At 43.8% G+C, this 27,740-nt stretch overlaps 1 protein-coding gene and 1 long non-coding RNA gene across 6 annotated transcripts in view; both read right to left on the bottom strand.

Moving 5' to 3' along the window:
- The window catches only part of LOC136290706 (uncharacterized), a 41,438-nt gene extending 41,081 nt beyond the window's left edge, over nt 1–357 (bottom strand). For all 4 annotated transcript variants that reach the window (XR_010721325.1, XR_010721323.1, XR_010721324.1 and 1 more), the window contains exon 1: nt 54–357. This is a non-coding gene — a long non-coding RNA (uncharacterized lncRNA). The remainder of the gene's footprint in view (nt 1–53) is intronic.
- A 4,330-nt stretch (nt 358–4,687) lies between these two features.
- Nucleotides 4,688–27,732, bottom strand: LOC136291427 (glycerol-3-phosphate acyltransferase 3-like). 2 transcript variants are annotated; one of them, XM_066186482.1, is made up of 12 exons: nt 27,532–27,732; nt 17,522–17,594; nt 11,400–11,694; nt 10,860–10,934; nt 10,290–10,379; nt 10,006–10,099; nt 9,479–9,594; nt 8,318–8,373; nt 7,761–7,846; nt 7,230–7,358; nt 6,683–6,762; nt 4,688–5,844 (listed from the first exon to the last, which is right to left on the bottom strand). In XM_066186482.1, the coding sequence occupies exons 1-12, from the start codon at nt 27,670–27,672 to the stop codon at nt 5,718–5,720; spliced, it is 1,362 nt and encodes a 453-aa protein (XP_066042579.1). In that variant the 5' UTR covers nt 27,673–27,732; the 3' UTR covers nt 4,688–5,717. The 2 variants fall into 2 exon arrangements, with proteins under 2 accessions (XP_066042579.1, XP_066042580.1); XM_066186483.1 differs by having other exon boundaries at nt 11,400–11,670; nt 27,532–27,712.
- Between the last annotated feature and the right edge of the window lie 8 nt (nt 27,733–27,740).

Here is a 27,740-nt window from a genome sequence, read left to right as displayed (position 1 = left end):
CACCAAAGAAGGCTTCAAACATTAGCACCTTGTTATCTGTAAGTCTCTCATACCTTTTCTGTGCAGCCTCCCATGGGCAGCTCCGTACAGCTCTAGCTCTTTCCCTCCTTCTTCTCTCTTCCTTCTGCAGTTCCAGCTGGCTCCTTCCTGTCTCTAACACAGCCACCTAACCCTGTCTGTCCCTCACACGACCTCCACTCCTTTCCTCCTCACAGCACGGCCTGCAGACTCCAACTGACCCTCTACCAGCTAACTCGCTCTTTTATCACACCTGGGAGGGCACGGCTGTTCCCACTCTTTGGTAATTAACACAGCTGCAATATATTGGGGGCAAGATTGCCTTCAGGGCTATGTCTGTCTGTCTTTCCACAGAAGTTAAAGGTTATTCCGCTCTCAAGCTCTCTTTGAAATTAAAACCCCTACAAATGAGGTCTCCAAGACATGCTGTGTGCACAGAATTTCATCTGGTGTGTGAGAAAAAACAGGATACAGAGTCCAGCCTGGGAACTGCACACTACCATAGCACAAGGACCCAAGAGGCTGCCCCTGGAAATTCTGGATTTCAGTGAGCCAGGTCTAAGACAGGCCCTTCCCACCAGAGAGATGCACAAACCAACCTGGCCATGTCTAGATGCGTTCCCAGCCTTGTACCATGCCTGGCCTAAGAAGAGAGATGGGAAGCTGGCAGGGGGATTTCCCTGTGCCTCCCCACCAAGCTGCAGAGCAGTGCTGCTGAAGCTCAGATACAAATTCATGTCCCTGCCCCAAAGGTGGCCACAATTTGGAAAACTGAGCCAAGGACTTTCCCATTCCATGCCATTTAACAGAACTATCAGTCTTATCCATACAATTATCATATCTTGTGTCTGTCTTTTATTTAAAAACAATATAATTTTTCTTATTAGCAAAAGGGTAAGAAGAGGTCACACAAACCATTACAGAGCCTAAAAGCCAGATATTAATTTTAAAAGAATGTAATAGCTTTGTGATCTGTGCAAAAAAAAAGAGAAAAAAATCATCATTATTCCAGATGATGTCTTATATGCACTGGCTTCTTTGCAAAACGAATTTACCTTTTCATTACTATTTACTGACTGTGCTTGTATTTCATTTGTATGGATTTTATGCAGCAAAAAAGAGCCTCGGAAAAATTTAATAAAAAGATGGAGACAGTGAACAATCATTAGAGTCTGTATCTTGACTCCCACGGTCACTGTTCTGCTGTTTTTATTATGTTCATTTCAGAGAAACAAAAAACTGGTTTTGATGGGAACAAATCAGGATCGGTAATTGCATGGCCAAATTCTTCAGGGCACAGCAGCACCCAGAAACATGTCTGTGACAAAATCTAAGAATTCACCCTCACTGCTAGGCTTGAGCAGCTAGCTTGTTACACAAACAGATATTAAAAATCCCCAAGACTTTCAGTAGCTCTCAGTCCATCTGCATATCCTCACACAGGGCTGGGTCAAGCTCTGTTCTGCAGCACATACCGGCCTACATCATGCTCCAGTGGTGTCCCTCAGAGGGATGTACTGGGACCTGTATTAACTTCATCCATGACATACTGGAATCCTTTCCAGATGACACCAAGCTGAGTGGTGCTGTTGGCACATCTGGAGGACAGGATACCTGAACAAGCTCAGGAAGTGGGCCCAGGGAGACTTTGTGGTAGCCTTTCAGTATTTGTAGGAAAGGCTTACATCAAAGATGGGGACAGACTTTTTAGTAGGGTATAGGACAAGGGGTAATGTTTTAAACTAAAAGGTGGAATTAGACTAGAGATAAGGATAAATTTTTTCTACAATGAGGGTAGCAAAATGCTGACTCAGGTTTTCCAGAGAGGTGGTAGAGGCCCCATCCCTGGAAACATGTGAGGTCAGGTTGGACAGGGCTCTGAGCATTGTGGTCTAGCTGAAAACATCCCTGCTCACTGCAAGGGGATTGGACAGGACGGCCTTTAAAGCCCCTTCCAACCCAAATCTGTGATAACACTATGGTACCACAGCTTCAATCAGAGCTTGCAGTCTAAGCTGAGGCACAATTACATACAAGATCAGGCTTCCTTAGTGCTAGAACTGATAAATATTTTTGTTTATCCAACAGCTACTTTATGTCCACCATCCACAAAAAAAAAAAAAAAATCAGAACTAGGAACCTCCTTCCAGAGCATTAGCTAATACCTTGGAGAAAGCTTCACAGCCAAAGTCTGCTTTCACCTTAGTTGTGTCTCTTTGGGGTTTTCTTTGGGCCTTTCCTTAATTATCTCAGTACTGCCTTGTCACCATACAGGTAGTCTGTAGCCGGACAGATACATCTGGCTATAATAAGAAACCAAATTTGGCTCTCCTAGTTCAATAAACAAGTCCCTAGGTGAACTTTCACAGAACTCTCAACTGAGTTTTTTTCATTAGCCTCCTTGATGTCAAGAAGCTTGAAGCTGTCTTAGGTGTCTCAGCTGTCTATAATGACAGCCTGCATACATTTAATATATTAGATGCAGAGCAGCTTAACAGGATACAAAGCGAACCTTTGGCTATACCCACTGTGCTCAAGGCAGAAATAACAGATTTCAGCAGCAGAAAAATAATTATTAATATTTGCATTAGATTCCATCACCACCTTTAAAACCACCCCCTGTCCAAGGCCTATAGAGTTTTATCAGAATTTGAAAGGGGCCAACCCTACTCTAAACTTAAACTTTCTCTAAATCTAAACAAAAATAGGTACTTAGGTCCTAAAATAAGAATCAATGCTCTATGTGCCCAGCACCAGAAACTAAAACTTCCAGTTCAACCATTGATTTCTTGATCTATCTCTACTCACTCAACCCAATACAGCTGCAACATTTCCCAGAGCTGTCAGGAGAAAAGGAAAAAATGTACAAAAAGCTTTCCAAAGGCAGTAGAGAGAGGCCTAACTGGCAGTGATTCAAGTCACACCTCCTATGCACTGGCCCTCTGCTATTAGTCATCGTGGTATGTTGCTGCCCTATAAAAATACTTCTCCAAAGTAAAAATTAAACCAATGGATCTCAAGTCTGTAACAAATCTGGGACACAGTCCAGAACCACCAATTAGTTATCACCACAGCCTACACAGCCTCTCTGGATACATTTTCTGAGCTAAGTGAAAAGTCTGGGGATATACCACCAAGAGTCAAAGAACACACAGGACTTTCTGCTTAGTAAAGGTATACAAGCTGCTGCAGGTTCAAGAAACCTCAGCTTATTCACTTACGTATTCTCAATAAGAATGACTAAGAAATGACTGCATGATGCCTCTTCTCATGGCCAGCGTCATTCACACAGCTAACTCTACACACTTCCTTGACCAATTCTCTCCGAAATTAAGCAGATTTTGTTAAAAATCAGTTCAGTGGAGACTATTTGTAATTAAGTCACAGAACTCCCTTTGGCTTGTCAGACATTTCATTACAGTGTCATTGGATCACCTTGTCATTATCCCTTAACTTAGCAGGGCTTTTTGCCTTAAAATTCCATTTTGCCCTAAGCAAGAAGCAAACTGCAGCCTTGGGTATTTTTGCCAAAGCTCACAATCCTCTTGCTGTAAACCCATGCACCTAACAGAGCATCCAAAAAACCACTGCAGTTCAGTTACTGATGATCAACTCCAAAAGCAGGAAGAAAGCAGAGGGCCCATAAACTGGCTGTGAAGGTTCTCTTAAGAATTGTATTTTTAAATCTTCAACCACAACAATTCTTGTTCCATCTGCACAGAAATACATCATAATCTAAAAGATATAAATAATAATAAACTTTCAAAAGATATATATCCTAATATTTATTAGGATATATTCCTAATGTTTATTAATATTTATACAGAGTAGATTTTTAAATGCGTTACCTAAACTGTATTTTGTGTGTATGCGTATAAAACAGGCAGGCATGTTTTTAAAAAGAGTTGTCCTTACAGCTTCCTATTGTGAGTGCAATCCAAGAAAGCTCAAGCTCACAGTTCATATCCATGAATTATGACAAACACATTCATTAGCCCAAAGCCTGCGTGACAAATTCGTTTTAACAGTAGTAACAACTCAGACCACAGTTGAACTAGGTTCACCTTAAGCAAAAAGCCTTTGCTGCGTCTCACTTGTCTTACCACTCTAATCTTTTTAACATAAACAATTTCCTTCCTGAAGGCCTGCCATGCTAAACCTGAAAACATTTCCCTATATATTTGTTCTTGTGTAAGTGCATAATGGGAAACAGGAACTCTTTTTCTGGGAGACTACGTTCTAACAGATTTTAAAATTTTGATTTATAGAGCAGTAATTTTTTTTCAGCATTAAATTTAATTTCTCTTTGCTAAAAGGAAAAACTACTTAGAAATTAACTCAGCTAAAAATTTAGCTCAGTTGTTTCCCAGTTAATTCTAGATTCATTGAGTCTCCCTGATGACTTCATGCTGTAATTTCAAGATGAGCCTGCATGATGAATTACTCCTACTCTAGCAAGGATAAACACCAAGCCACCTGTGTGCCTTAGAGTCCAAGGAGAGGGTAAAAAAGGAAAGAAAGTCAGGTTACAAATCTGCAGAACTCAAATACAATTGGTCCATTATGTCGGTGACTGAAGTTTCCATGATTCCAGTGTTAAGTTCTCAGGAGTATAACTTTTTTTAACTATATAGATTTAGAGAACAGAAGTAATGCCACACAAGACCCATTAGAAATATATAATTTATTTCTCATTACATTCAGACAGCAGTATATTTCAGATTTGGACATGCCATGTCTCGTATCAAAGCTGACTTATGGATCCTATGTTTATAGTTGTGATATCTATTGCTAGCCCAGGAAACACAAAATGTGTTTCTGGAGTGGCTCTCTTGAGAATTTCAAGCCATTAACAATAATTTCTGCAGATGGGCACTTTTGACAATCCACAAAAAATCATTTGTCATAGCTTACATTATCCAACACTTACTGTACCTTACCTTTATAGCTTCAGAGCTCAAGAAAGCAATTTCAACAACAGCAATGGACAGGGAGATTGAGGACTTGGCCCTTATCTTCCCTCAGGCAACAGTTCTCAATAAAGGCAATACCATGTTATAAGGCAACCAAATTCCTCATGGTCCATGGTCTGTGCTTTTGGTAGGGCAGCTCCTTTCCCATCCTGCAGGGTCTCTGCAGCCCTTGCTTCCATTTCCTCCTTGCACATCCAGGTGCAAGCTAACAAAAAGAGTCAATTTTACAGTTCTAACAACATCCTAAAGCATATTATTTAAGTCATCTACAACAAAGTCTGTGAGCAACATGGAAAAAAAAAAAAGACAAAATTTTGTTACATTTAAACCTTTAAAGTACCATGAACAAGAGGTATCTTCACAACTGGTTTCCTGACAACATCTGTTCGGTGTACTTCCCTTCATCCTTACAAACTCAGAAAAACCGGTGTGTTTTTTTCATCTTCTAACTCTGCAGGCATTCAGCTTGGGAATACCAGGAGCTGCAGTGCATCATCACATGAAGATGGAGAGGGGCAGGATAGTGAAAGAGTGAACAGGGAGGAACACAGAGACACCACCCTTGGCAGGCTCTGCACCAGCCACACAGGGAATATGCATACAAACAATAAAGGATTTTGTTTTCTTGCTCCATTTTTTTTGTCAGTTGTCTTTTTTTTAATTAAAAAACCCCACATTATTCCTGCTAAGGCTGGTTGTGCAAAGTTACTTTTCAAGAACCACCAATCAGTCTGACTCAGTTTCTGCAGACAAGCTTCCTACTGATCCATTTCTCACTAGCATTTTGCTGTAGTTTTTCTGCTGTTCTTCTTTGAAAGTATCTTTGACTTTTGCTCGTTTCAGACCTCCATCCCTGGAACAGACCAAGAGGAAACAGTAAACCATCAGGGCTGTTATGGCTATTGTTATCAAACTATGCATTACATTAAAACTCTACAGTTGATTAAGGTAGGTAATCTAAATTTTTAGTAGCAGTATTATTAAAGGCTTTTCTTCAGAACTTCTATAACATCCAATTTTAAGCACATTTATTAAAACCTTTACCTTGAGCCATAATGCTTATGCAGTTCAAATTCTGAATTCAGCTCATTAAAGCAGTCCTATTCATGTTGGTAACAGGCTGTACCTACAATAGAAATCTTTGGCAACCTGGGATGCTACTTCCCCAGACTGTAGAGGCAGCCAATCTTCTGCAACACTACAGTTGTGTCTTGCCTTATATTATTCAGAGCTGGGTCTCATAGTTTAATCTATTTGCCCATTCTCTTCATCTGAATTTTGCTCTCAAGTTTGTGTCATTTGAAATCTAGGCATTATCCTGCTACTTACTGAGGCAGGACATGAGAAAGGCAGAGCAGAAAGCCTCAAGACCTGTTTTATATTTTGTGGTTCATCAGATTTGCCAAGAAACTTCACTTTTGCTACTTAATCTCAACCTGAGAAACAACTGTGAATGGACCTACTTCAAAAGCACCAAGCCTTTAGATGAAACTCACTGCATGCTACATGCTCTGAAGACTTTATACATCTTTTACTTTCACATATGTGCATGTGGAGTTACTCCACTGTTTTCCCTGAGAGGAATAAAGTGATGTTGAATGTTATCTGTCACAAAGCTAAGGAGGGAAGCGCCTATCAGTCAAACTAACCACAAATAGTCCATGAATTCTAACAAGGATGGCATCACTCACCAGGGGAGTTCAGTCAGTCCTCCTTGGCGAGCAATGGCTGACCTCACTCTGTTGGCAAACTGAACAGCATCTTCATTTTCCTTCAAGGGTCATAAATTCAACATAATCAAAACAGAGGGAAGTCAATTCAAGCAGACTTTCATAACATTTTTTTATCTGCTGCCTCATCAAATTAGCTCACAACTCATTCCTTACCATGCCTACATCACAATCTGATGTTCCCATGTGATAATAAATAATTTTTCCCCTAGGGTGTTGAACTTAGGAGAAAATTTTGCTTCAACAAGATGAACATTACCAATATTGCTACTGTGAACAGCACTGCATTTACTGCTATCCTTCGCATATTTGATACACTGCTGATGGTACCATGCTGCATCAGGAAAAGCCAAGTCCAATCATACATCAGCACTGACAAAAAGTCAGTATAAAACTGATTTGGAGACATGGGGTAGGTAGAGGTTTTGGGGGAAAAAAAGAGTAAAAGTGCATTTGCAGACACAGTCAAGGTCTTAAATAGCAGTCAGGCAACCAGACACTGGATTACCTGTCTAACCATTGGTGGCAAGTACCACACGTTGCAAACGATGGCCCAGCTGGTCATTATTCGCAGCAGATAGCTCACAATGTTGTATTTGCTGCTGTTCCAGAAGGCATCTCCAAACTGAGGATCATACTGCAATGGATCATAAAAAACAACTGAAAAAGCTTTTTCCCAGACCATCACGGCCTCTCAGACCCAGGATTACATGGCAGAACCAGCAGCAGATGTCACCCATTTGCCTGAATGGCCGAAGCATGCTGTGAGCAGGATGCTTCCCTTCAGCACTGGGAAGGACTAGCTTGATTTCTCTTCCTTCCAGCTTTCTGGAGGATGAGGCTGATCCCATCAGGCTCTATAGGCCAAAGGACTTCACTTTCATTTCAGCCACTTATTCTCTGGGAACCATCCACAGCATGCACCCAATTGCCAGAGTTACTGTGCGTTCAATAGCAGCTGTACTGAGACAGCTTCCTGCCCCTCTGACAAAAACCCACCCCTAACTCTGAAATTCAGCAGCCAGCTATTTCCACTTACTTTAATTGCAACAGGATAGATTGTCCCTCCTATTTCAAAGCTCCCCTTCTTGAACATCATCACAGATGTATTGTTTATGCAGGTGCCTGTCCAGAAGAGAAAGTCATTGCTTCACACAGCCATTTCAGTACAATACAACTTCCACATACAGGTCATATCTGTAAAGGGCCTGCATTTGCTGCTCACTGAGTTAAGCATCTTTCCCCTGCTTACTTTTAGCCTTTGTCTTGTGACTGACTCCCTGAATGAAGCCAGAAGGTATGCAAGACAAAAAGCACAATGCTGAGGTTAAATCTGTAGGACAGCAGATTAATAATCTCAGGGCAAAATCAACAATCTTCCCCTTCTCCTTCCTGCAGCTTCTGCCAGGAGAAGCAATGTCCAGGGACAGTATTGTGTTGTCTCTGTGTATATTCAACTTATATTAAAGACGAAAACCAGGAATGCCCTAATGAAGTTGAAGCCAGAGGTGAAGACAGATTTGAGCAGCTGAAGCCATGAAAATAGATCAGGCATGACATCCACACTGAATGGAGATAAATAGTTCAGCTTCTTACCTTCTGGAAAAATTAGAATCGGTAGCTTGCTTTTATCTGCCACATGTTCCCTGAGTCTGTGGAAGCAGAAGGAAAGCTTAAAAAACAGCTCCTTTCCACTCTTCTTTCCCCAGGCAGGTGCATTAAAAATACCTTTATGTATTACATATGTATGAAACCAAAGCTTTTGACTAGACACTAATTTGTACTTGCTTTTCTTTTCTATAGAAATTGAAGCTTTGTGCCAGCCCTTAGGCCCCTGGAGCATTACATTGAGGCAACATCCTGTTTTCTTTCCTCTGAATTATTTTACTACTGACTGTCAGAGAGGTCAACAATTATATGCCATTAAGCCAGTCCAACTAACTCTGACTAACTCAACCTTCAAGAAATTGCCTACATAAGGAAAAAACTTATTGATGCAGTGGTCCATCCAGCCTCTGCTGCTTAACAGCATATTTCTTAAAAAGGGGACTTCTAAATGCCTACAGCTCACACTACTTGAATAACACTTGGACAACTTGGCAAAGCTGTCCCACTGTGCAGAGGCAAATAAGCCAGTGAACCTGTCAAAATTAACCTAAAAAGTGCACTACAAGTTGGGAAGAATTTTTATCCCTGTACTACAGTGTTCATGGGTATTCTTTTGGTGATATCATGCAGGAAACCACTTTTGTACACAGCTTATATTCTTCTAAAAAGACATTTTGCCTCTCACCCAAACAAATAAAGCTTTTTATTTCTAGTAGCTCACAATTTCCAGTGAAACAGACAGATTTTTTCACAGAAAGCCGATTTTATCATTAGTATTTCCCTTCAACAGAAAGTACCAGAACTGAAGTATCTTCACGTCCTTTCAAAATACACACCTGAATTCATCAGACATAAGTTATTATGCTGATGGCTTCCCAACTGAGATGCTTTGTGAGACTGCAATCCAAACCTTCCCAGAACCTTTGGTCTGAACCATCACACACTGCATAAACATTTCAAGCCTTCCCTGGTGACCTGGGAACCTGACATTTTGACCACAGTGTACTGTGCCAAAGCCCGCACAAGCAAGCACACTCAGGTCATTCTGAGTGACGCAGTTGCCGCACACCACCCCTGAAACTCATTCCCAAATCCAGGTCTTTGACTGCCGGACGCCTCTCCAGGGAGGCAGCCCAGCACACACCTCACCTTTTTGTCACTAGATGGCGGTCCTTGATCTCGGAGCGCTCGAACCAGACGTGAGGACAGGCCTTGACCGTGGCTCGCTGGATAATGCCCATCAGCCCACCGTGAACCTGGCCCACCTGCAAGCCCAGCAAGGCACATCAGTATCTGAGACACCTGAAAGGCAGAATTTCCTCCACTCCACCCCTCCAAGAAAATCCGACAAACCCAAATGCACTGGGAGGCTGCAAGCCAGGATTGAGCAATGACCATGGAACTATTAAAATGCATTCACTTGAGAGAATCTAGACACTCACACGGAAGCCTATCTCAGGTACTTCAACAGATGAAGAGCCTGGCATTGACACTCCAAGGACAACTTCTCCAGCACTTAATATAAACCAACTTCAACATAACTTACACTTTTCCCCACTGACCAGTGCTCAAGCAAACATCTCTGCTGTGAAAGTTAAGTACTGAAGTCCACAAGCAATATCCCACAACCTTTCTGTCTCCTGGTCCCTCTGCTGTTGTTATCTTAGATCTCCTACCATTGCATAGCATCCATCGTTTGTCAAAATGATCGCATCTATCGGTGATGTGTGGTTGGCAACACAAATTCCTCCTTTCTGAGGTCTGTTTTCCCTGCAATTACATATTTTTCTGTTAGACTGCTAGTGCACTAAGCACCACATTACACACCAAATAGTTCCATGAAGCTGTCAGGCAAGTCAGCCTCTAGTATGACATCAACTTGCAGCTCAGGAGAGAGCAGTCCCCATTTCCAGTGGGATGTCACACACATAAAAGCACATACACACTTTAGCTCACTCACTTATTATGGTAATGGATGGTACCAGACAGAGCTCTGACGAGGATGCGGGAGCACGTGAGGTGAACCACTTCGCTCAGGTAGTTTTTCACACTGAAAAAAATCAGACATCTGAAGCATCCTGGAAAGCAGCTAGACAGACATGCAATATTCTCCAGCCTACTCAACACAACTCAGGGCTGAAATTTTCCTGGTATTCTGGAGCACAGAGGGATGTTCCCAGCTCTACCACTTACTTGTTACAGCAGCTCAGCCAAGATACATCATACCCTTGGTGCCACTTAATTAGACAAGGCTGTCTTCTCTTTGGTGCATGTTTTTCATCCCAACACTATTACCTGCCCTACAATGCCCCATTTGAGTATCTCATGGCAGCAGGAGGAACCCATCAGATATCATCAACCTCAGTGCCAAGACTGACGAGAACCCAACCTTGGCCCAAATTCAAAATGCCACTAAAACAAGGTCCACAAATTTGTGGGTGGAATGGACTGTTGGTAGTCTGTTACAGGTAAAATCAGCTGTTTGCATTGATGCAATTTGGTGAGTTCATCCCTCACACACAGTACCTACCTGCTGTTTGGCAGCTGTCCCACCACTGTCGTTCCCACAATCATTGACGTAATCCCGATGGCAGCGAGGGTAAAGCTACAGACAAAACAGACATTAAACCTAAGCAAGTAGCTTAGCTCATTTGCTTACACTTTCCCCCTTTAAAATGAAAAGGGATTGCAGAAATTCAGTTATTACTCAGATGCCTGCCATTTGCAGTTCTCTAACTCAGCAAAGCCCTATTGCTTAAAAGTCATGGTGTAGCAAAGGCAGCAGATCCAGATCCTCCCATGCACAGGGAGTCAGGGAGCTTTAGAGCTTACATTTATTTTGCCAATACACATGGACTTTGGGGAAGTATTCATGGAAAAGACGACCACCAGCCCTACTCTACTCTCCACAGTGAAGAACGGCTTCTTAAAATAAAAGGAGCCTTAAGCAAGTTAATATTTTATATCTGCCAATGCTGCTTTTGGGTTAAAGACAGCTGAAATGACATTTACCAAGAAAACAATTTTACCCATTCCAAGGCTGACAAAACCCCTCAGCACCAGAGCTTACCGTAGGGGCAGCAGGAAGCAGTACCGCACTATCACCCCAATGACCCACACAACAGTCAGCCTCAGGCTGATGTAATGGAAATTGACATTAGTCCTTGTGAGCAAATTCCAGGAGAGCAGCTCTTCTGAGGAAAATCGTTGAGTGACTTCATCTTCCACAATGGCCTCAAACCCTTTTCTGCAGAAGTAGAAAATGTGGGAGAATTCGAAGTCTGCTCGATGCAGAAGGGCAATTTCTTTCTCCATAGGTGTTTTATCCCTTTCAATGATACCTTGGGAAAGAAAAGGACAACCACCTGAAAAAATAATTCTGTGATGTAATAGTCACCCTCCAGACCACTTGTCACTCTGCATTACTCAAGGAGACAAATTTTCTGTCAGAGCCCCCCTCCTGGGATGGGAAGAGAAGCTGTGCAGTTAAACACAGCACACCCTTGCAGGAGGCCACTTCCAGCTCCGCTTCCTCAGGCCAACACCTTAAGCAGCAACTGTACCAAGTTCTGTTACCTACTGAATGCCAAGCAAGAAGGCAAACCCTTTCCCAGGGTGGGGCATGTTCTCAACTCAAACTTTATCCAGGACTCTTATGCCTTCAGAAGAAATCAAATGAGACCTTGGCCTTTCCATTCCCTTCTGTGCTCTAGGTATTTAGAGGCATTCAATCTCCTTGATGGAGGCTTCCCTATTCCCATCTCTTGTCTGACATTCTGGTGTCCCACAGCCACAATGCTGCCAAAGCCCCAGACCACAACACTGTGCATGGCTCCCTGCCTCCACAGCACAAATATTTTCTGTAAGTACAGGCAGACCACACTGGTTTTTTGGGTTTTGTTTTTGTTTTTTTTTACTTAAAATAAAACAAAGAAACACCCTTCATGAATACACCACATGAAAGAAAGTTGTGCCTAGAGGAGCCTTGATTTAGTTCAGCACTAACAGCTGTTTCAGCTGAACTCTGACTACATAATGCCTGGAGAGAAACCTGGAGAGTTCAGAACTGCAGTGCCAACAAGTATTCCCCTTCCTCCACCCTTTTCATTTTTTAAGTTTATGGTCTGATAAGCATGAATTTCTCATCAGAGCTCTCAGAGGCAAGAACAAATTGTGTAAGCTAAACAAAGATCAAGTAGCTGCTTGCTGGTAAGCAAGTCTGGCTCCAGAAACTGATGACCGAAGAAATCTGGAGTAACAGTTAACCAGAACAACCATCCCCTGAGACAGTCAACTTGGATTACAGAGGTCCAAGTTCAGGTTGCCACTCTGTCAGGCACCCTCTGATAAATTGCATAATCTCTGTGCTTCCATGCTGAGATTAAAAAAAAATGGGAAAGGACACAGCACCCAATTTTGTCAAGCTACAAGGAACTTCCCATGTCATAGGATGTATTTTTGTAGAAAATCTTCCTCCAAACAGAACCTCTCCAGCAGAAAACCTCTCAATATATTTCCTGTGCCAATAATTGTAACAACTAAATTATAAGTGATAAGGAAAATCTTCATATCGCACATACATACATACGGGATTATACGGGAAGCTCCAAGATAAAAGTCCCACAAACCACTGAGGTAAACACTAAAGAAGAACAACACTGCAACAAAACCTATTTACACCTTCAGCTTGGAACCTGGCAGCCACGAGTTCCAGTTGTACCAGCGGGCCACCTGACTGCATCGTCCTAGAAATATAACCTACAAGCTACAAATAAAAACCATTAATATGGCACATCCAAAAAGCCACATGCTCTTCAGGATCTAAATTATACAAGCATGCATCACATAAAACATCTACCAAAATGGACTATGGTTATGTCATACATTAAATCCAAATCAGAGCTCTAGTTTTGGATTCAATTTTTCTCACACTCAGAAAATCTCCAAACTGTGAAATATCCAGGACTGTAAGTGAGTCAGACTGACCTGTCTGCTCTGTGCTGCTGGGAACAGATTGTAGGCAAGAAATCAGTGGAATGCTCCAGCACCCATCACACAAGTACTGCTACTCTCTCCACTTCCCAGAGTTGGGAATGTTTCCTCCTTATCCTTCCCCTGATTCAGCACCACTCAAGCAGCTGGCCCATCTAGCTCCAGCTTCTCAGCTGAATCTAGCCCAAAGTTCAAGTTTATCACACTGCTAACAAGCTGAGATAGCAGGGCTATAATGTCTTACCTCATCAGCCTGTACTGTCACTGTCACATGACAGCCACATGCACCAGCTGTCCTGCAGCCTTGGGACAGCTGCTCCAAGCCAAGATCTCAGCAGCTCGTGAAGGTATTACGAACAGAATTAAACACGCACTGCTCTGGTGATGTATGTAGCCTTCTTGTAATCACAAGCCACATTTAACGGCCTTTAATCCCTTGGCCATGGGCAGAGCTGAGCTTGCCAAAGACAGAACTACGAAGGAGTACAGCAAATATTACTCTCAACCAAAAAAAAAAAAAACAAAAAACAACCCACAGTCACTGTTTTTCTCAATATTGCAGCACAAGCCCCAAGCCTTCAAGCTCACATACTCCAGTCAACCAATTATATCAGGCTCAAATGTGACACTATCTACTTACATAGTAAGTAGATTTACTTAGTAGCATCTAGTAATTAGCTCCTTGGTAGTATCTACTTATGTAGTAACTAGATACTACAAACATTATTTGCATAGGCTTTTCTTTTATTGAATGTAATTTTCAAATCTCTTATTAGCATTTTTGTCTTTTTTTATACCCACAAACCTTGAAGACAGCACAGCCAGCACCCACACAGAGCACTGAGAGCTGGTTATTCAGCTGCAGTAACATAGACACCTACCCTCCAAGCACCTGCTCAGCCAAGAGCCACCACTGGGTCCAGCACACACTGCCCTCTAACAAAGATCTTGAGGTGACAGCACCACATAATTCCCCACATAACTACACCGGCCAACATTCCTCTTGAAACTATTCCTTATCACATCACCAACACGGAGGCACTGCCTGCCCTTTCTGCCAAGAGATGTAAAGCACACTGGATTTGATACCGCAAAGAAAGGTGGTGTCTCTTCAATCGTTCCCACTTGGTTTTTGGGAGGGTTTTTTTGTTTTTGTTTTTTTTTTTTAACTGAGGAACGCAATTTTAAAGTCTTTGGGGAGGACCACTTTTGCTCTGCCAGGGAGCAGGAAAACTTCCTCTGGCACATATGTCTGCAGTGCTCCCTCCTATCCTGACCCACCTCCTAGTACTGGAGGTGGGTTAGGATAAGACGTAAGAGGTGATGCACACATTCAGCACTTACCCATGGATGCATACACACACATATAAGCATTTACCTTTACCCTGTTTTAATCAACTACTCTGTAATTCATTATCAGCAGGAGTTTCCCCTCCCTCAGTAAATATTGTGCAATGCAATTGGGTCTCTCTGTCTGCTCATGTTCTATCACCTCAGGGAATGCCAACTTACATAATGCACTGTTAGACCTACACCTGCCCTGGCCCTCAAGTACTTTCTTCCACAGCCAGGAACTCCTCATCACAAGTCAGTTACTCCTATGCTTAAAAAATTTCCAGGAGCAAGATATAGAGCACAGCTTGGCACCGTATTTCTCCCCGTATTTTCTCAAGTAAAGAACTGTTAAGACACCAGCTTCCAACAGAAAGAGTCACCTCTGTGGGGAAAAGTTTTAGCTTTTTATTTCAGATATACAAAGGACATTAAAAAGGGCTTCAGGCTACCATTGTGATTGCATATTCCCATCCATAAGACTGCTTGAACGTAGCCTGCATGCAATCATCTATAATTACCTCGGGCCATTTTTACTATCTCTAATGGTCCTCCAGACAGTGGAGTACACTCAACCTAGTGCACTCAACCACAGCACATATTAACACTACACACCCTTCAGCTGCACACAGGAGAAATAGCTACTTGTAGCTTTTTTTTTTTTGAGATAGTTCAAAGAACAATCTACTAGCTAGGACCTCTCTCCCTTGAGGTCTCTTTACTAGAGAAAAAATAACTATGTGTAAGAATGATCAGATGCCTAGGAGGATGACAGCTCCTCCTGTGCAGCTAAAGCAGCACAGTAGGGTCTCTTGCCCTCTCACTGGCCCATGATGTGATGGGGCACCATCAGCCTTACAGGAAGAAAAAGGATTTCTTCCTGCATCACTGACAACCTGGGAAGCAGACAACATGTCACTGACAATCAGCTGAAAGGACCACTAATCTTGCCTTTCCCCTTTCTTCCCAAAAAAGCCCATAACTTGCAGGACACTGAATGATATAGGATGTACTTTTTCTCAGCCACTTGAAAGTCAGCAATTAAGATGACTAAGATTAAGCTGAAATTAAGCTGAAAACAGATTAAAACTAAGACAAGTTTTAAGCTGTTTTCAGAGATGCTGTGCAGTACCTCCAGTTTATTATCACAGATGCTGACAGTTGCACCTGCTGCCATGGAAGCCAGCTCCATGCCTGGGCTGCAGATAGTGCAATCCCAGTGTTTGCAGTATTGATAAGGACATCCCTTTGGAGCTGAAACACACACACACAGAGCTCAGCAATTCAGTCCCCACTACTGGATCATGTTCACAGGAGCTAATCCACAGGCTCAGGTAACAACTGACTCATCTGCTAACTGGCAGGCTGGGCCTGCTCCCAGCTGTGCAGCCTAAGGAGGGAGCACTCAGAAAATGCTGCACTGCTGCCAAATGCTGTCAAAACGGAGCAATTGAATAACAAAACTGAAGCATTCAGGAACCAAGAGGAAACCAAGTGCTGGCTGCAATGTTTTGTTCAGCCTTCTCCTATCTCCTGGGCAAACTCAGACTCCTTTCATGGCTCCAAAGTCTTAAAGCCAACTCTGACCTACTACAGTCTACCACAACTCACACACAGTATGGGTTAAGAGATAGTTAAAGAACTAATTTCAAAACTAGGCTAAAGGAAGAAAGGTGAAGCAACTTTTCAGCTGTCTTTCTACAGACAGTGAGTGTAAGAAGTTTAGCAAACACTGATATTAACTCCAGAGGGTAAAAGGTCGATAGCAGCAGACTGAAAAAAAGACAAGTAGCCCACCACACCTTTTCAACTTGCAGTCCTACCACAGAAAAAACATTGAGCTTGGGAAAGAAAAGTGCTGTCCAACAAACGCTTAGCTCTCTTCAGAGAATACTTAAGTGCACTCTAATGCTGTTAGGACTGAGGTAGCTGGCCAGCAACCCTGCAAGCATCAGAGTAAAGACAAATTTCAAGATGAAAATTAACCTCATATTTAAACACAAAAATTTCCATCAACTGAGAACAGTCTCCACCTTAAGCTCTACTTTTGTTTTGTTAAATTTCATGCTGTTTCATAGCCTTTATTTCCTCATCCCCTGATTTTTCAACGACTCGGTACAAGCCAGTAAAAGCAGCATTTTATTCTGCAGGAACTGTTTGCTAGCCAGTAGCATTGCAAAACTATTCGATATAAAAGTGTGCTGGTTTTCATTTCGGCAGAGTGAATTTTCTTCAGAGGGGCTCGTATGGGGCTATGTTTTGGATTTGTGCTGAACACACAGTTGATAATATAGAGATGTTTTTGTTATTGCTGAGCAGGGCTTACACAGAGCATGGGGCTTTCCTGTTTTTCGTACAGCCAGGCTGGTGAGGAAGTCGGAGTGCTTGGGAGAGTGGAAGGAGACACAGCCTGGAAAGGTGACCCGAAGTGACCAAAGGGATATTCCAGATCATGTGACATCATGCTCAGTATATAAAGTGTGAGGAAGAAGGAGGAAAGCAGGACATTTGGAGTGATGGTGTCTGTCTTCCCAAGTCACTGTTATCCATGATGGGGCCCCGCTCTCCTGCCTGCCCATGGGAAAGCAGGGAATCCATTCCTTGTTTTGCTTTCCTTGTGTGTGTGACTTTTGCTTTCCCCGTAAACTGTCTCTATCTCAACCCATGGGTTTCCAGGCTTTTACCCTTGCAATTCTCTCCCTGATCCCCCTGGGGCAGTAAGTGAGCAGCTGCCTGAAGATAAACCATGAGGATAAACCATGGAACAGTTCTCTCATGCACACATCTAACTGCTCCATTTGAGAAGGCCTCAGTGCTCCACCGTCACAACTTCAGTCCCATCAGTGTGACTTTGCCCCAGGCTCTCACCATTAGCCGTAGGAGTCCGTGGCATCTGCGGCTGCCGCTTCTTGGCACCTTTCTGTAACCGGATCGTGGCCCACTGTGGAACAGAAAGAGAGCACTCATTTCACAAATGCAGTATTCACTTAAGGAAAACGGTCACCAAAAAAACCCAACAGATAGTCAAAGACACATTGTGGTTTTCAAAGAATATCTTTGCCAGGTAATCATCATTCATCTTCCTCAGATATGTCCACAAACCCAAACCCATACACAGTTCTAATGAAGAAACTCATAGTAATTAATAACAATTCAAAAACCAAAACAAAACAACACTCAGTGCCTAGTCAGTACTTCCCAACTCTGCTTTCAGTCTGCAGAAAGCCATCTCAGTGCTTCGTATCTGTTTCAGTTCCAGTTCAGGTAGACAGCCACCAAGAGCCTGAAAGGCCTGTCAGCCTTGCTACAGCCACTGAGTCCAGGTTGCACAGAAAGCCCCAGGAGCTGAGCTAGACACAGGACACACAGAGCACATGTTCACAAAGCTGGCAGACACATCACAACCCAGCCTGTCTTCTTTTAGAGTAGTTTCATCGTACTGAAGCAAAGAAACCCCAAAAAGTCCTAACTGGGTTAAGTGAAACTGAAGCCTGCACACAGGTGATTTCACTAAAAAGCAAAGCCAGCATTTGCAGTCATGGGAAGTTTCAATTAAATACAGACTCAACCCAAAAAGGATCCCACCCCAAAACTTTCCAAGCTGAATAAACCTGACATTTCCCTTGATTCTGCAACTGCTCGTTTCTTGGCATCTTCACAATATCATAGAATGGTTTGGGTTGGAAGAGATCTTAGAGATCACCTAGTTCCAGCTCCCTGCCATGGACAGGAACACCATCCACCAGATCAGGTTGCTCAGAGCCCCATCCAGCCAGGCCTCAGACACCTCCAGGGACGGAGAGTCCACAGCTTCTCTGGGCAACGTGTTCCAGTTGCCTTCTCCAGGCTGAACAACGCCAACTCTTTCAGCTCTCATTTTGAAGCTCTGAGCAGCAGAAAAAACAGGTCAATTCACCAACTTTAGGGTGAGCTACAGAGAACCCCTTCCCCTGCCCTTGCGAAGGGCTGCCAGCTCAATGGGGTTAATCTGCGTTTTTCCTGTGGGTGGTCTGAGAGAATGAGATTGAAATAGGGAATAAAGTAAGCTCTGCTCCCCTGTGAGTGTCAAAACTTCCCAGCTGCCCTGGCTCCCACAAAAGCCTCTGGAAGAATCACATCAGAGTCAGGAGACTGTCTCATTTCCAGTCCTGATGTGGTTGGAGCCAGTTTAACCTGTTCTCAGGGCAGAAGGCTTTCTTGACCTCCATCTGACTCAGTTCCAGAGAGCTTTCATACAGCCCTCTATCTCAGGCTTCATTTTTACTGGGTTAACAATTAAAATCCTTTTTCCACCCCAAAGTCTGTGATGTCAGAGTAGCCCTCCTGACCTGAATCCTTCCTTTCCCCACATAGCAGCTCTGTCAAGAGATGGAAAGTTCAGTCAAAAAAGGCTGATTTGGTGGTTCCCCATTACCACATCAATTCCTCCTCCACAAGACTCCTTTCTACTTCTAGGAACACTGTTACAATGGGCATTTTCAAGACAGACAGGTGACCTGTTGGAAATGAGCTCATATCAAGAGATCAGGATATTATCCTGTTCAAATCATAACACCTTAATCAGTATCAAAGGTATATTTTTTTTAAGAGCATACAGATGATGCTTGATCTGCACAGGAATGATCCAGTCCTATGTTAAACCATGTATTTTCCACCTTTCCCCTCCAAACAAGCTGCAGGACATATGGAGATGCACTTCCCTTTTGAAGGGTCAGCATCCTGACTCATGGCATTATCTCCAGCAAATAACCTCCCAGCATGACCCAGTACTGCTAACTGTAGTAAGCTTCCTGCTTAGTGTATCAGGTTTTGCTGAATCACAACCTACCCTGCCAATGCAGTCACTCATTTTCTCAGCTCTGCTCCTGCTAAGGCAATAGCTCTTCCAGGAATTAATTTTTACTGTAGGAATAACTCAGTTCTTCCTGTAGTAATCAAGTACTTCCAGTAACTTTCAGCTACACATCATTCTTAGCAGTATTGTGACCATAAAAGTTCTGGAAAATACCAAACCAAAACACACTGTTCAAGGAATGACTGTTCTCTGTAATTTTACATTTTGCCTGTGGAATGGATTTCAGGGTGTAGAGGGACCAGCAAATACATTTACACAATCACTTCTGACCAGATTTGAACCACTTCATTCAACAAATTAAAATCTCCACCAACAGTTAAGTCACTTATCACACAGAACAAGAGCATAATTGGCTAATGGTCTCAGCCATACACACCAGCAGAAAAAATAAGTTTTCATCTTTCAAATCCTCTCAAAGGCATAATCAAAACCTGGAAGAACGCTTTGGTGCTCAGAGGTAGAATGCAACACTGCCTTCAGAAAGCTCTTGCTATAGAAATCCTGCAGTTATGGGTTCATGCTAGGCTGTGTCAAAGCCTGAGCCTCAACACAAATCATGAGGACACAGGTTACTGAGACAGGCCTTTGTAATGCCCAAAAGCTTGCAACACCCCCTGAACTGCAGCATCTTTTGACATTTTGCTATGCAAAGGAGGTAGTGCAATCTTCCCAAAGCAGAGAAATTGCAGGGTCATGTAACTCAAGTCAGTTTCTACTGCACAGATGCATTTATCAACCCTATTCAGAAAAGCACATTCCTTCTTCCTAAGTGGTCTGACCTTTGCTCCTCAGGTCCATCTCACTCCAGAAAGGTGCAGCAACACTTGGGGCATGGGGGAAAGGTGGCAAAGAGAAAGCCTGGAGAGGACAGTTCCCTTTGCCTGCTACCCATGCCTTCCCAGGAGATGGGAGCACTGCCATGAGCCTGACACCAGCGTGGCATCGTGTACAAAGGTTGCACAGGGCATTGCAGGGGACAGCTGACTTGTGCTCCACAAGTCAGTGGCTGAGACAGTTTTACATTTCATGCCAGGTCTCTCAGGAGATTTAAGCACACTTAATAAAACAGGCAATGATAAGCCCAGCTCTCCCTCTTGGTCAGGAGCATTTGGGCATTCCTAAGGACCCACATCTACCTGAGGACACTGCAAACAAGTTTCAAGTTCTCTGTAAGCTTTCTTCTTGCCTCAATCCATCATATTTCCAAAAACTATACATTTTCCAGCAACTAAGGAGCAAGAAATGAGAAATTTTTACTTAACATCTAATTCTTACACGCTCAGGCACCTGAATTAAAGGCACTATCATCAAAGCCAGAATCTCAACTTTGATGAAGTGAAAAGCTTGTTTATATCCAGGCTGGGAAACAAAGAGACACCACCCACAGTAATGTGAGTAATCCCCTTCCTTCCTGCTACTCAGGGATATGTGCCATCCACCACTGCTTCAGCTGGTTCCTATGCTGAAGGACAATGTTATGCTACAAAGAGCTATCACAACGTGAGCCGATCCATCCCACAGAGAGGAAAACAACATGTTTGTGTATTAGAGATCAAACCATGAAACAGTTATAAGCCATAGCCTCCCTGCTACTCAGGAAATAAGCAAAAAGCAGTCTGGCAGATCTTTTGGATCTCTCAGTAACACTGGCACAAATCTAAGTGGCTTCTCCCAGCTGGTGCTGAGCTGCCAGTCCCAAGGACCTTGGTGCAGACCTGTGTTTTTAGTAGGGATTCTTGAAGCAGCCTTGGGGAATAAGTATAAAACACCAGGCTCCTGAACAGATTAAGAACAGTTCTACAGCGGGGCTACCCACTAGACTGAAAATGTAAAAGTTAGAAGCCAGCATGATCCCAGGACTACAGACATCACCACAAGTCTGATTTTGAAACTTGAGTAGACTAACTGCTGACAAGAAAGTAGCTTGGATGCTTTAATTACACAATTCAGAATCTGATTTACTTTACTAGGCAAGGAAAACATCAACTTTCCCCCGAAAAGTTCTCCCTCCGTATCCTCCTAAAAAAGGCCTCTAATTTATAAGCACCTTAAAAAAATGGCCAAAAGATCAATTTCACTTAGGCATCACTTAAGCAACTGCCACACATAGAGGATCTATGCAGTACTTGAGAAAGATAGCTGCGTATTTGGCAACTGTCTTATCTGGAGTTAGAAAGGGCTTTTGGTATCTTTCTTAAATGTGCGATTTTTGCCTCTGAGGTCCAACTATCTCCAAAGCCAAGGCTTGCATGTTATTTCATGAAAGCACCACTAGACATTCTTTGCTGGGAACAAAAGACAAATCATTAGAACACCTCAGAGTGTTGCCCTGTTCCCCTAAGAAATGGGGCTTAGCCTTTCACCTCATTTACCACGTTTCCACCACCTCTGACTTAACAATGCTTGACGATTTTTCTGAAGAGAGAGATGACTCAAATCTGCAATCACATGGAGACAGACCACTGGTGTTCCTCTTTTAAAGGCACCGCCAGGTCAGAGCCAAAAGTTTCTGTGCTAGTTTAGGTGAGCACTCCTTGGAATCTCTCCAAACCTCAATAACAACACAAAGATTGCACAGCACATCCCACACAAAGCCACCTTGTTTAACACAGCAAAATTTGGATGCCAGTTATCGGGTTGTTTTGTGTGAGGCAAGAACACCACCACCACCAAGAGGAGCAACCATTTCCGAGTCAGGGCAAAAAGGTCCTCTCTCATCTCCCTGCACTTCTCATTCTGATGGGACACCCTTGGCACTGCCTCCAAGGAGCTTCCCAAATTCTTCCGCACAAAGGAGTTGCAAAGCAAGTACTTCCTGATGGACAGGTATCCATTGAGCAATTAAGAGTACAGCTTTACAGGACTAACACCAATGGCATCACCAAAAGGAATGCCAAGCAGCTTGTTTTACAGCAGCCTCACAAACTCTTACTTCAAGGCAAGCTCTGAGTACAGCTAATGTTGTATTTTTAGCAGCATTTACTTATTTAGTGTTCACATGCTGTAAAATTGAGAGCAGTTCAGACAAGAGCTGTTGATCTGGAATATGGTGCATTAATTACTGATGCAACCACAGCAGAGGGCAACCCCCAGCCCTGCCAAACTTACTGATGTGCAAGACTCTTGATTTTTTAATCTGTGGTAAACATACAAAAAGGCCTTCAAAGGACTGGGGTCCGCGTGACTTCCAAGATTCTGCACAAAATTCCCTAAAATACTATTCCAAAAGTCAGTGTGAGCCCTGTAAACAAGGGTGCATCATTCACATCAGGCATGTCTCCAAGACATGCTTCTCATTACCATCTGAGCTGGCAGCTTTCAGAGCTCTCAGATTCTCCTCTGCCCAGCAGTCCTTGAAGGATACCAATTACACGGACAGAGGCCTTCATTGACTCTGTGCAATGACATTAGTCAGCAAAGCTTGCTGCCGAGGCCAGTGAGTTACACAAGCAGCAGTCAAAGCCCACAATGATTCATCTGTTTATCAGCTTAAGTCCTCTCCTTCTCCCTTCCCCACCCTCATACCCAGCACTACACAATCCTGACGGTGACTCATGGGAAGAAGCTGCAGCCTGGCATACCTAGGACAAGAGTAACAGTCCATCCCGCCTGCCCTGCACATCTCCTGCTGGACCAGAAGCACTGACAGGCCCTTTTTTCCTCACATCTAGGTCCACTCATATTGCCAAGGTCATCTGCAAAACAAGGAACCTAGGCTTAACCTCCTGCTACAGAATAATACTACACTCTTGTCCAGGAAAAATACCTTAATATGCTGCTTGCAGTGAATGTATCAGAAATTGCTTCTGTTACAAGGGGCTGCTGTTAAACCCCTATGGATCAGTTACAGGACATAAAAAACACCTACAAGTGCAGCATCTGCTGTGCATTACAGCCAGCCACCTAAGAAGCCCTCTCTCTGCTTACTGCAAGCCCCCACAAAAAGCCTCCAGAGACTGGGGAGTGCACTGTCATCAATAAATCATTAGTCGAGGAACAGACAATAATGTGATGTTAGTTAATAGCCAGGTTGTTTGTTTCCTGACACAAATGTGACCTAAAGACCTCACTTCCCTCAGGCTTTCTTGTTTCTTAATATTTCATAAGTATTATGTACTGCACAGTTTAAAAAACACAAAAATTTTTCCCATTAGAAAAGGCAAGCAGGGCAGTCTGCACAAAGTGTTGCTGACAACTCTACTGTCTCAGGCAGCAAGGCACACCTCCCAAAAAACGCAGCAGACCGGAGGAAAAAAACCCAAACTATTTAACAAGGTGAGCTGCAATCCATCAAGCAGAGATCGTGTCTTCAGGGGTTCGTTGTTGACGACAAATACGTAGACACAGTGCAAACCAGTCCTCCAGATTTTCTACTATCTGATGGAAATAGGGAAACGGATCCTCTGTGACAGTGGCTGCTCTATGGGCCTCAATGAAAGACAAAGGACATGCTGAAAGGCTGGATTCCCCAGTGCTTGGCAAGGCAGCTCCAATGGCATGTTTTCAGGGGCCTCGACACCTCCAAATCATATCAAGAGCTCACAAGAGGCCATGGATTAAGACAGAGCAAAAAATGAGACCAAGAGGTAAAGAGGCACTGAATTTAAAATTGGAAGCTATCTGTTGATGTTGAAAAACAAACGGAGCAATGCAGCACACTGTGATGACTGCAAGAGACAGTCCCCAGAATTTCAGCAGTAGGGAACATTTCTGTGGCAAGTGACTTCACCAGCATCAGGACAGCAGGTGACTAGTCCACACTAGCTCGGTGTAGGGGCAAACAGCTGCTGGAGATGTTTTTGCAGCAGTATTCCCACATTTAAAAAACCATACTAACATGGTGCCAGAAATCCTTCTATTAACACTGGAAGGAAAGCCACAGGCAAAAATGAGCAATGTCCTAAAAGTCTGCTGAGTTTGGTAAGGTAATTCAGAAGCAAGTTAATGCACTTTCAGGAACACCCACGTGATGTAGGTATTCCTACAGGCTCTCAAATAGCAAGTGCTCTGCCTGCTGTACTTCTTTAGCACAACTTTCTACACATTCTCCCTTATCACACGGAAAAAATACAAACACATAGGAAAAAATATATCCATATAAAGCTGGTAATCCCTAGTGCAGTACCTAAGGGTCAAATGTAACCAAACAGAAGCACATCCTCATCTGTACATGCTGCGTTTTGCTTAGCAGCATGTGCTTGCTGAGGCGGCTGAGCAGAGAGAAAAATCTATTGTGCGTCAACTGATGTCCCTTGTCAGAAATGTCAGATGGTCAAAGTACAAAAACACTTTGTTCCTAAAAGGAGCTCTCCCCTCACTTTTCTCGGATCATGCTTGCAGCACTGGGAACAAGCTTCTGTCCTTCTGAAACAAGCAGAAAAAGACTTTTTTTTTTTTTTTAATTGGCAGGAAAAAATTCAAGCACAAGCCCTCCAACATCTTCAATTTGCTTCATCCCACAGCCTACACAGCAGCTGAACACCACAGACTCATTCTTGGATGTCTTGTTTTATCTGACATGACCTAAAGAGCAAACTGTAGAGCTGTCCCTGAACTATGGACAGACTTGGACCCTCAAAATAGATTGACTCTAATAAAGCAGGCGTTGTAACCTGACAACATAGGCTATGTAGGAAACAAACCACAGTCACTGCGTCCTTCCACTGCGCCAAGACACGGGATATAAACAGGCAAAGCCAGGGAGCAACTGGGTATCAGCTGGGATGCACAAACAGGCACCGCTTTGCAGACAGTTCCTGTAATCTGGCTCATTAAAAAGGCAACAAAAGCAGCAGCGTCCTGACTGGACACCCTGCAGGTGCAGGAGCCCACCCTCCTCCTGGGAAAGCGGAGAAAAGGCCTGGGGAGATCCAGGGCTGGGAGCGGAAGAGGAAGCTTAAGGGAGCTATTAAGTTAACACTGCTGAAAAAGGCCTCAGCCATCAGAGGCTGCAGCATCCTGTGACTTCAGAGCCAAAAAACTCCTCTCAGGAGAAAACGTGCACACTCAATTCAACATTCCAGGAAGTCTCTGTCACCCAGCTAGCAGCACACTTCACTGTTAACACACGAGTTATTAATAACTATCCCTTATAAAAAGAAATACACCTTTCCCAATTACTTAATAACCTACATTTTAAAAGTTTGATATGCAAGGATACAGTACTTTCCCCAAAATTACTCTGATTAATAGCCACACTTTAGATACTACACTTCAGGTGCTCTTGCAGGCACTGCTTGGACCTGGCTGCAAACAATCTGCCTCTGTCGACCTTCTAACCAAGACAGACCTGTGAGCCAAGGAAGAGGAGACATCCCACAGAAAACCACTTCCTTCCAGGGATTATCCCCATGGAAGTATTCTGAGGACAAAGAAGTCACAGGCAAAGCAAGGCCAAGTTGAGATAAGCAGAATACCTGGGTGGATTGAGCTTCTTCACTCTCCCACAGCAAGTCCAACTTAGCTGACTCTTCTCAGAATTCCCTCGCCCTCTCTCTCTCTCTTCCCGTTTTTCATTGCCTTTTCTTTTATATATACATTATTTTATATCATACCTACGTCCAATATAATTATGTATTAATATCAATTTTAATACATTGAGCAGCATGCAACTCCAGAATATTTAAGGCAAAAGAAATGGTAACTCGCAAGATAAGTCTTTATTTCCTCCCTTAGGCAGCAGGAGAGCTCTCACAATTAACCATCGTCAATATGCCATCAGATACGTCTCCATATTTTTGCCCAAAACATTTTGAGTCACGTCTTGCTCAAACATTTGATGACACTAAAAAAAAATGATTAATGATCTAGGGATAAAGAATGCAAACTGTGGTTATTCACAGGTGAAGGCAAGTTATCCAAACAAGACTATCTCACTAGGCCATCTGGATTGCTCCCTCAGGCCAGGGTGATCTTTACCTCCTCAGCTTCTGCTATTCAAATCCTTTTTTCCACTAACAACTGCATCTTCTCTCCTCAACAGTTATCCTGATTTAATTCACAGTCCCAGAAAGTGCTTCAGCAGATTCATTCTCACCCAAGAGCCTTAAAACATTTTTGACTTAAGATGCATTTAACAAATGCTGATTTAATAGGTGGGATTTTTTTTTTTTAGCCAGATGCTGAAGTACATGAGCAAGGCTTGCCCGGAAACCTCGAAGAACAAGATGAAATTAGACAAAATCTACTTTCCATAGTCACATACTGATGTATATTGCATGGCCACTGACTGTGCTGTGAGTCATTTCACTTTTCCTCCTTAGAGCTGGTTTGGGTGCCCCTCCTTCTTGGCAAAAAGCGCAGTAAATATTTACTTTTACGCTTTTAAATGTCCGGCAACAATTTAAAAGCACTCTTCCTCACCACTACCATGAGCTTCAGAAGGAGGGTTTTTACACACGTATTAATTATGCCCCATGCAGAAAGCAGTTCCTTTGCGAGAAACTGGCTATCCCTGGGAATTTAGGGGCAGACGCCAACTGAGGGGCTGGACAGGCTCAGCTTGGACAGGAGTCGGCGCCTCTGACCATGAGCGCCCCTGGCACTTCCCAGGGCAGGCACCAGACCTTTACAGCCTCCGAGCGTGACCCGGCATCATTTCCCTCAGGTGGAGCACAGCTGCCAGCGAGCAGCGACAGCCTCGCCCAGGCCATGGTACAGCCTTAGGTAACAAGGTTTATTCCGCTCTCCTGCGGGTTCAAGGGAGAGCACTCCAGAGCCTACACAGCCACGAAATTAACACAGATCTCCAGTCTTGCCCGAGGGCTTTAAGCCCGAAGCTGCGGCCGGGCAGAGCTGATGCCGGGGAGGACGTGACCCACCCGCTCTCATCTACAGGAGGAGCCGGATGGGACCGGAGGGGACAGGCGCTGCTCGGGGCCATGCACCCCCGCACAGCCCCCGGCCGGAGGGAGCCGTGCCCGGCCGCCGGCTCCCCTGGGCCCGGGGGAAGCGAAGGAGGCGCAGCCCCGCGGGGAACACGGCGCCGGGGACACCCGCCTTCCCCCCGAGAGCTCCCGCCTACCTCCAGCGTCTTCACCAGCACCCACATATAGGCCTCGGAGATGCCCAGCGAGATGCCCAGCGCCGAGGGCAGCACGATGAGCCCGAGCACCACGGCCACCCACAGGGCGCCCAGCTGCCCTACGGCCCACACGACTTCCATGGTGGGCACAGAGCGACGCCAGCGCCGGCAGCGGGGACCGGGCGGCGCCGCCTCCCGCCGGCCCTAAA

The sequence above is a fragment of the Chamaea fasciata genome, unplaced genomic scaffold, assembly GCF_029207755.1.
Source record: "Chamaea fasciata isolate MVZ Bird 193981 ecotype frontalis unplaced genomic scaffold, bChaFas1.0.hap1 SCAF_6, whole genome shotgun sequence".
Classification (NCBI taxonomy): domain Eukaryota; kingdom Metazoa; phylum Chordata; class Aves; order Passeriformes; family Sylviidae; genus Chamaea; species Chamaea fasciata.
The sequence above is the reverse complement of the archived record's forward strand: the minus strand, read 5'-3'. Positions and strand labels throughout refer to the sequence as shown.

Excerpts from the sequence above, each read along its gene's own strand:
- LOC136291427 (XM_066186482.1), bottom strand. The coding sequence starts at position 27,672 with ATGGAAGTCGTGTGGGCCGTAGGGCAGCTGGGCGCCCTGTGGGTGGCC. Across the intron at positions 9,595-10,005 it reads ACGATGGATGCTATGCAATG|GTGGGCCAGGTTCACGGTGG; the intron begins GTAGGAGATCTA and ends CTGGGCTTGCAG. Across the intron at positions 8,374-9,478 it reads CGCCATCTAGTGACAAAAAG|ACTCAGGGAACATGTGGCAG; the intron begins GTGAGGTGTGTG and ends CTGCTTCCACAG.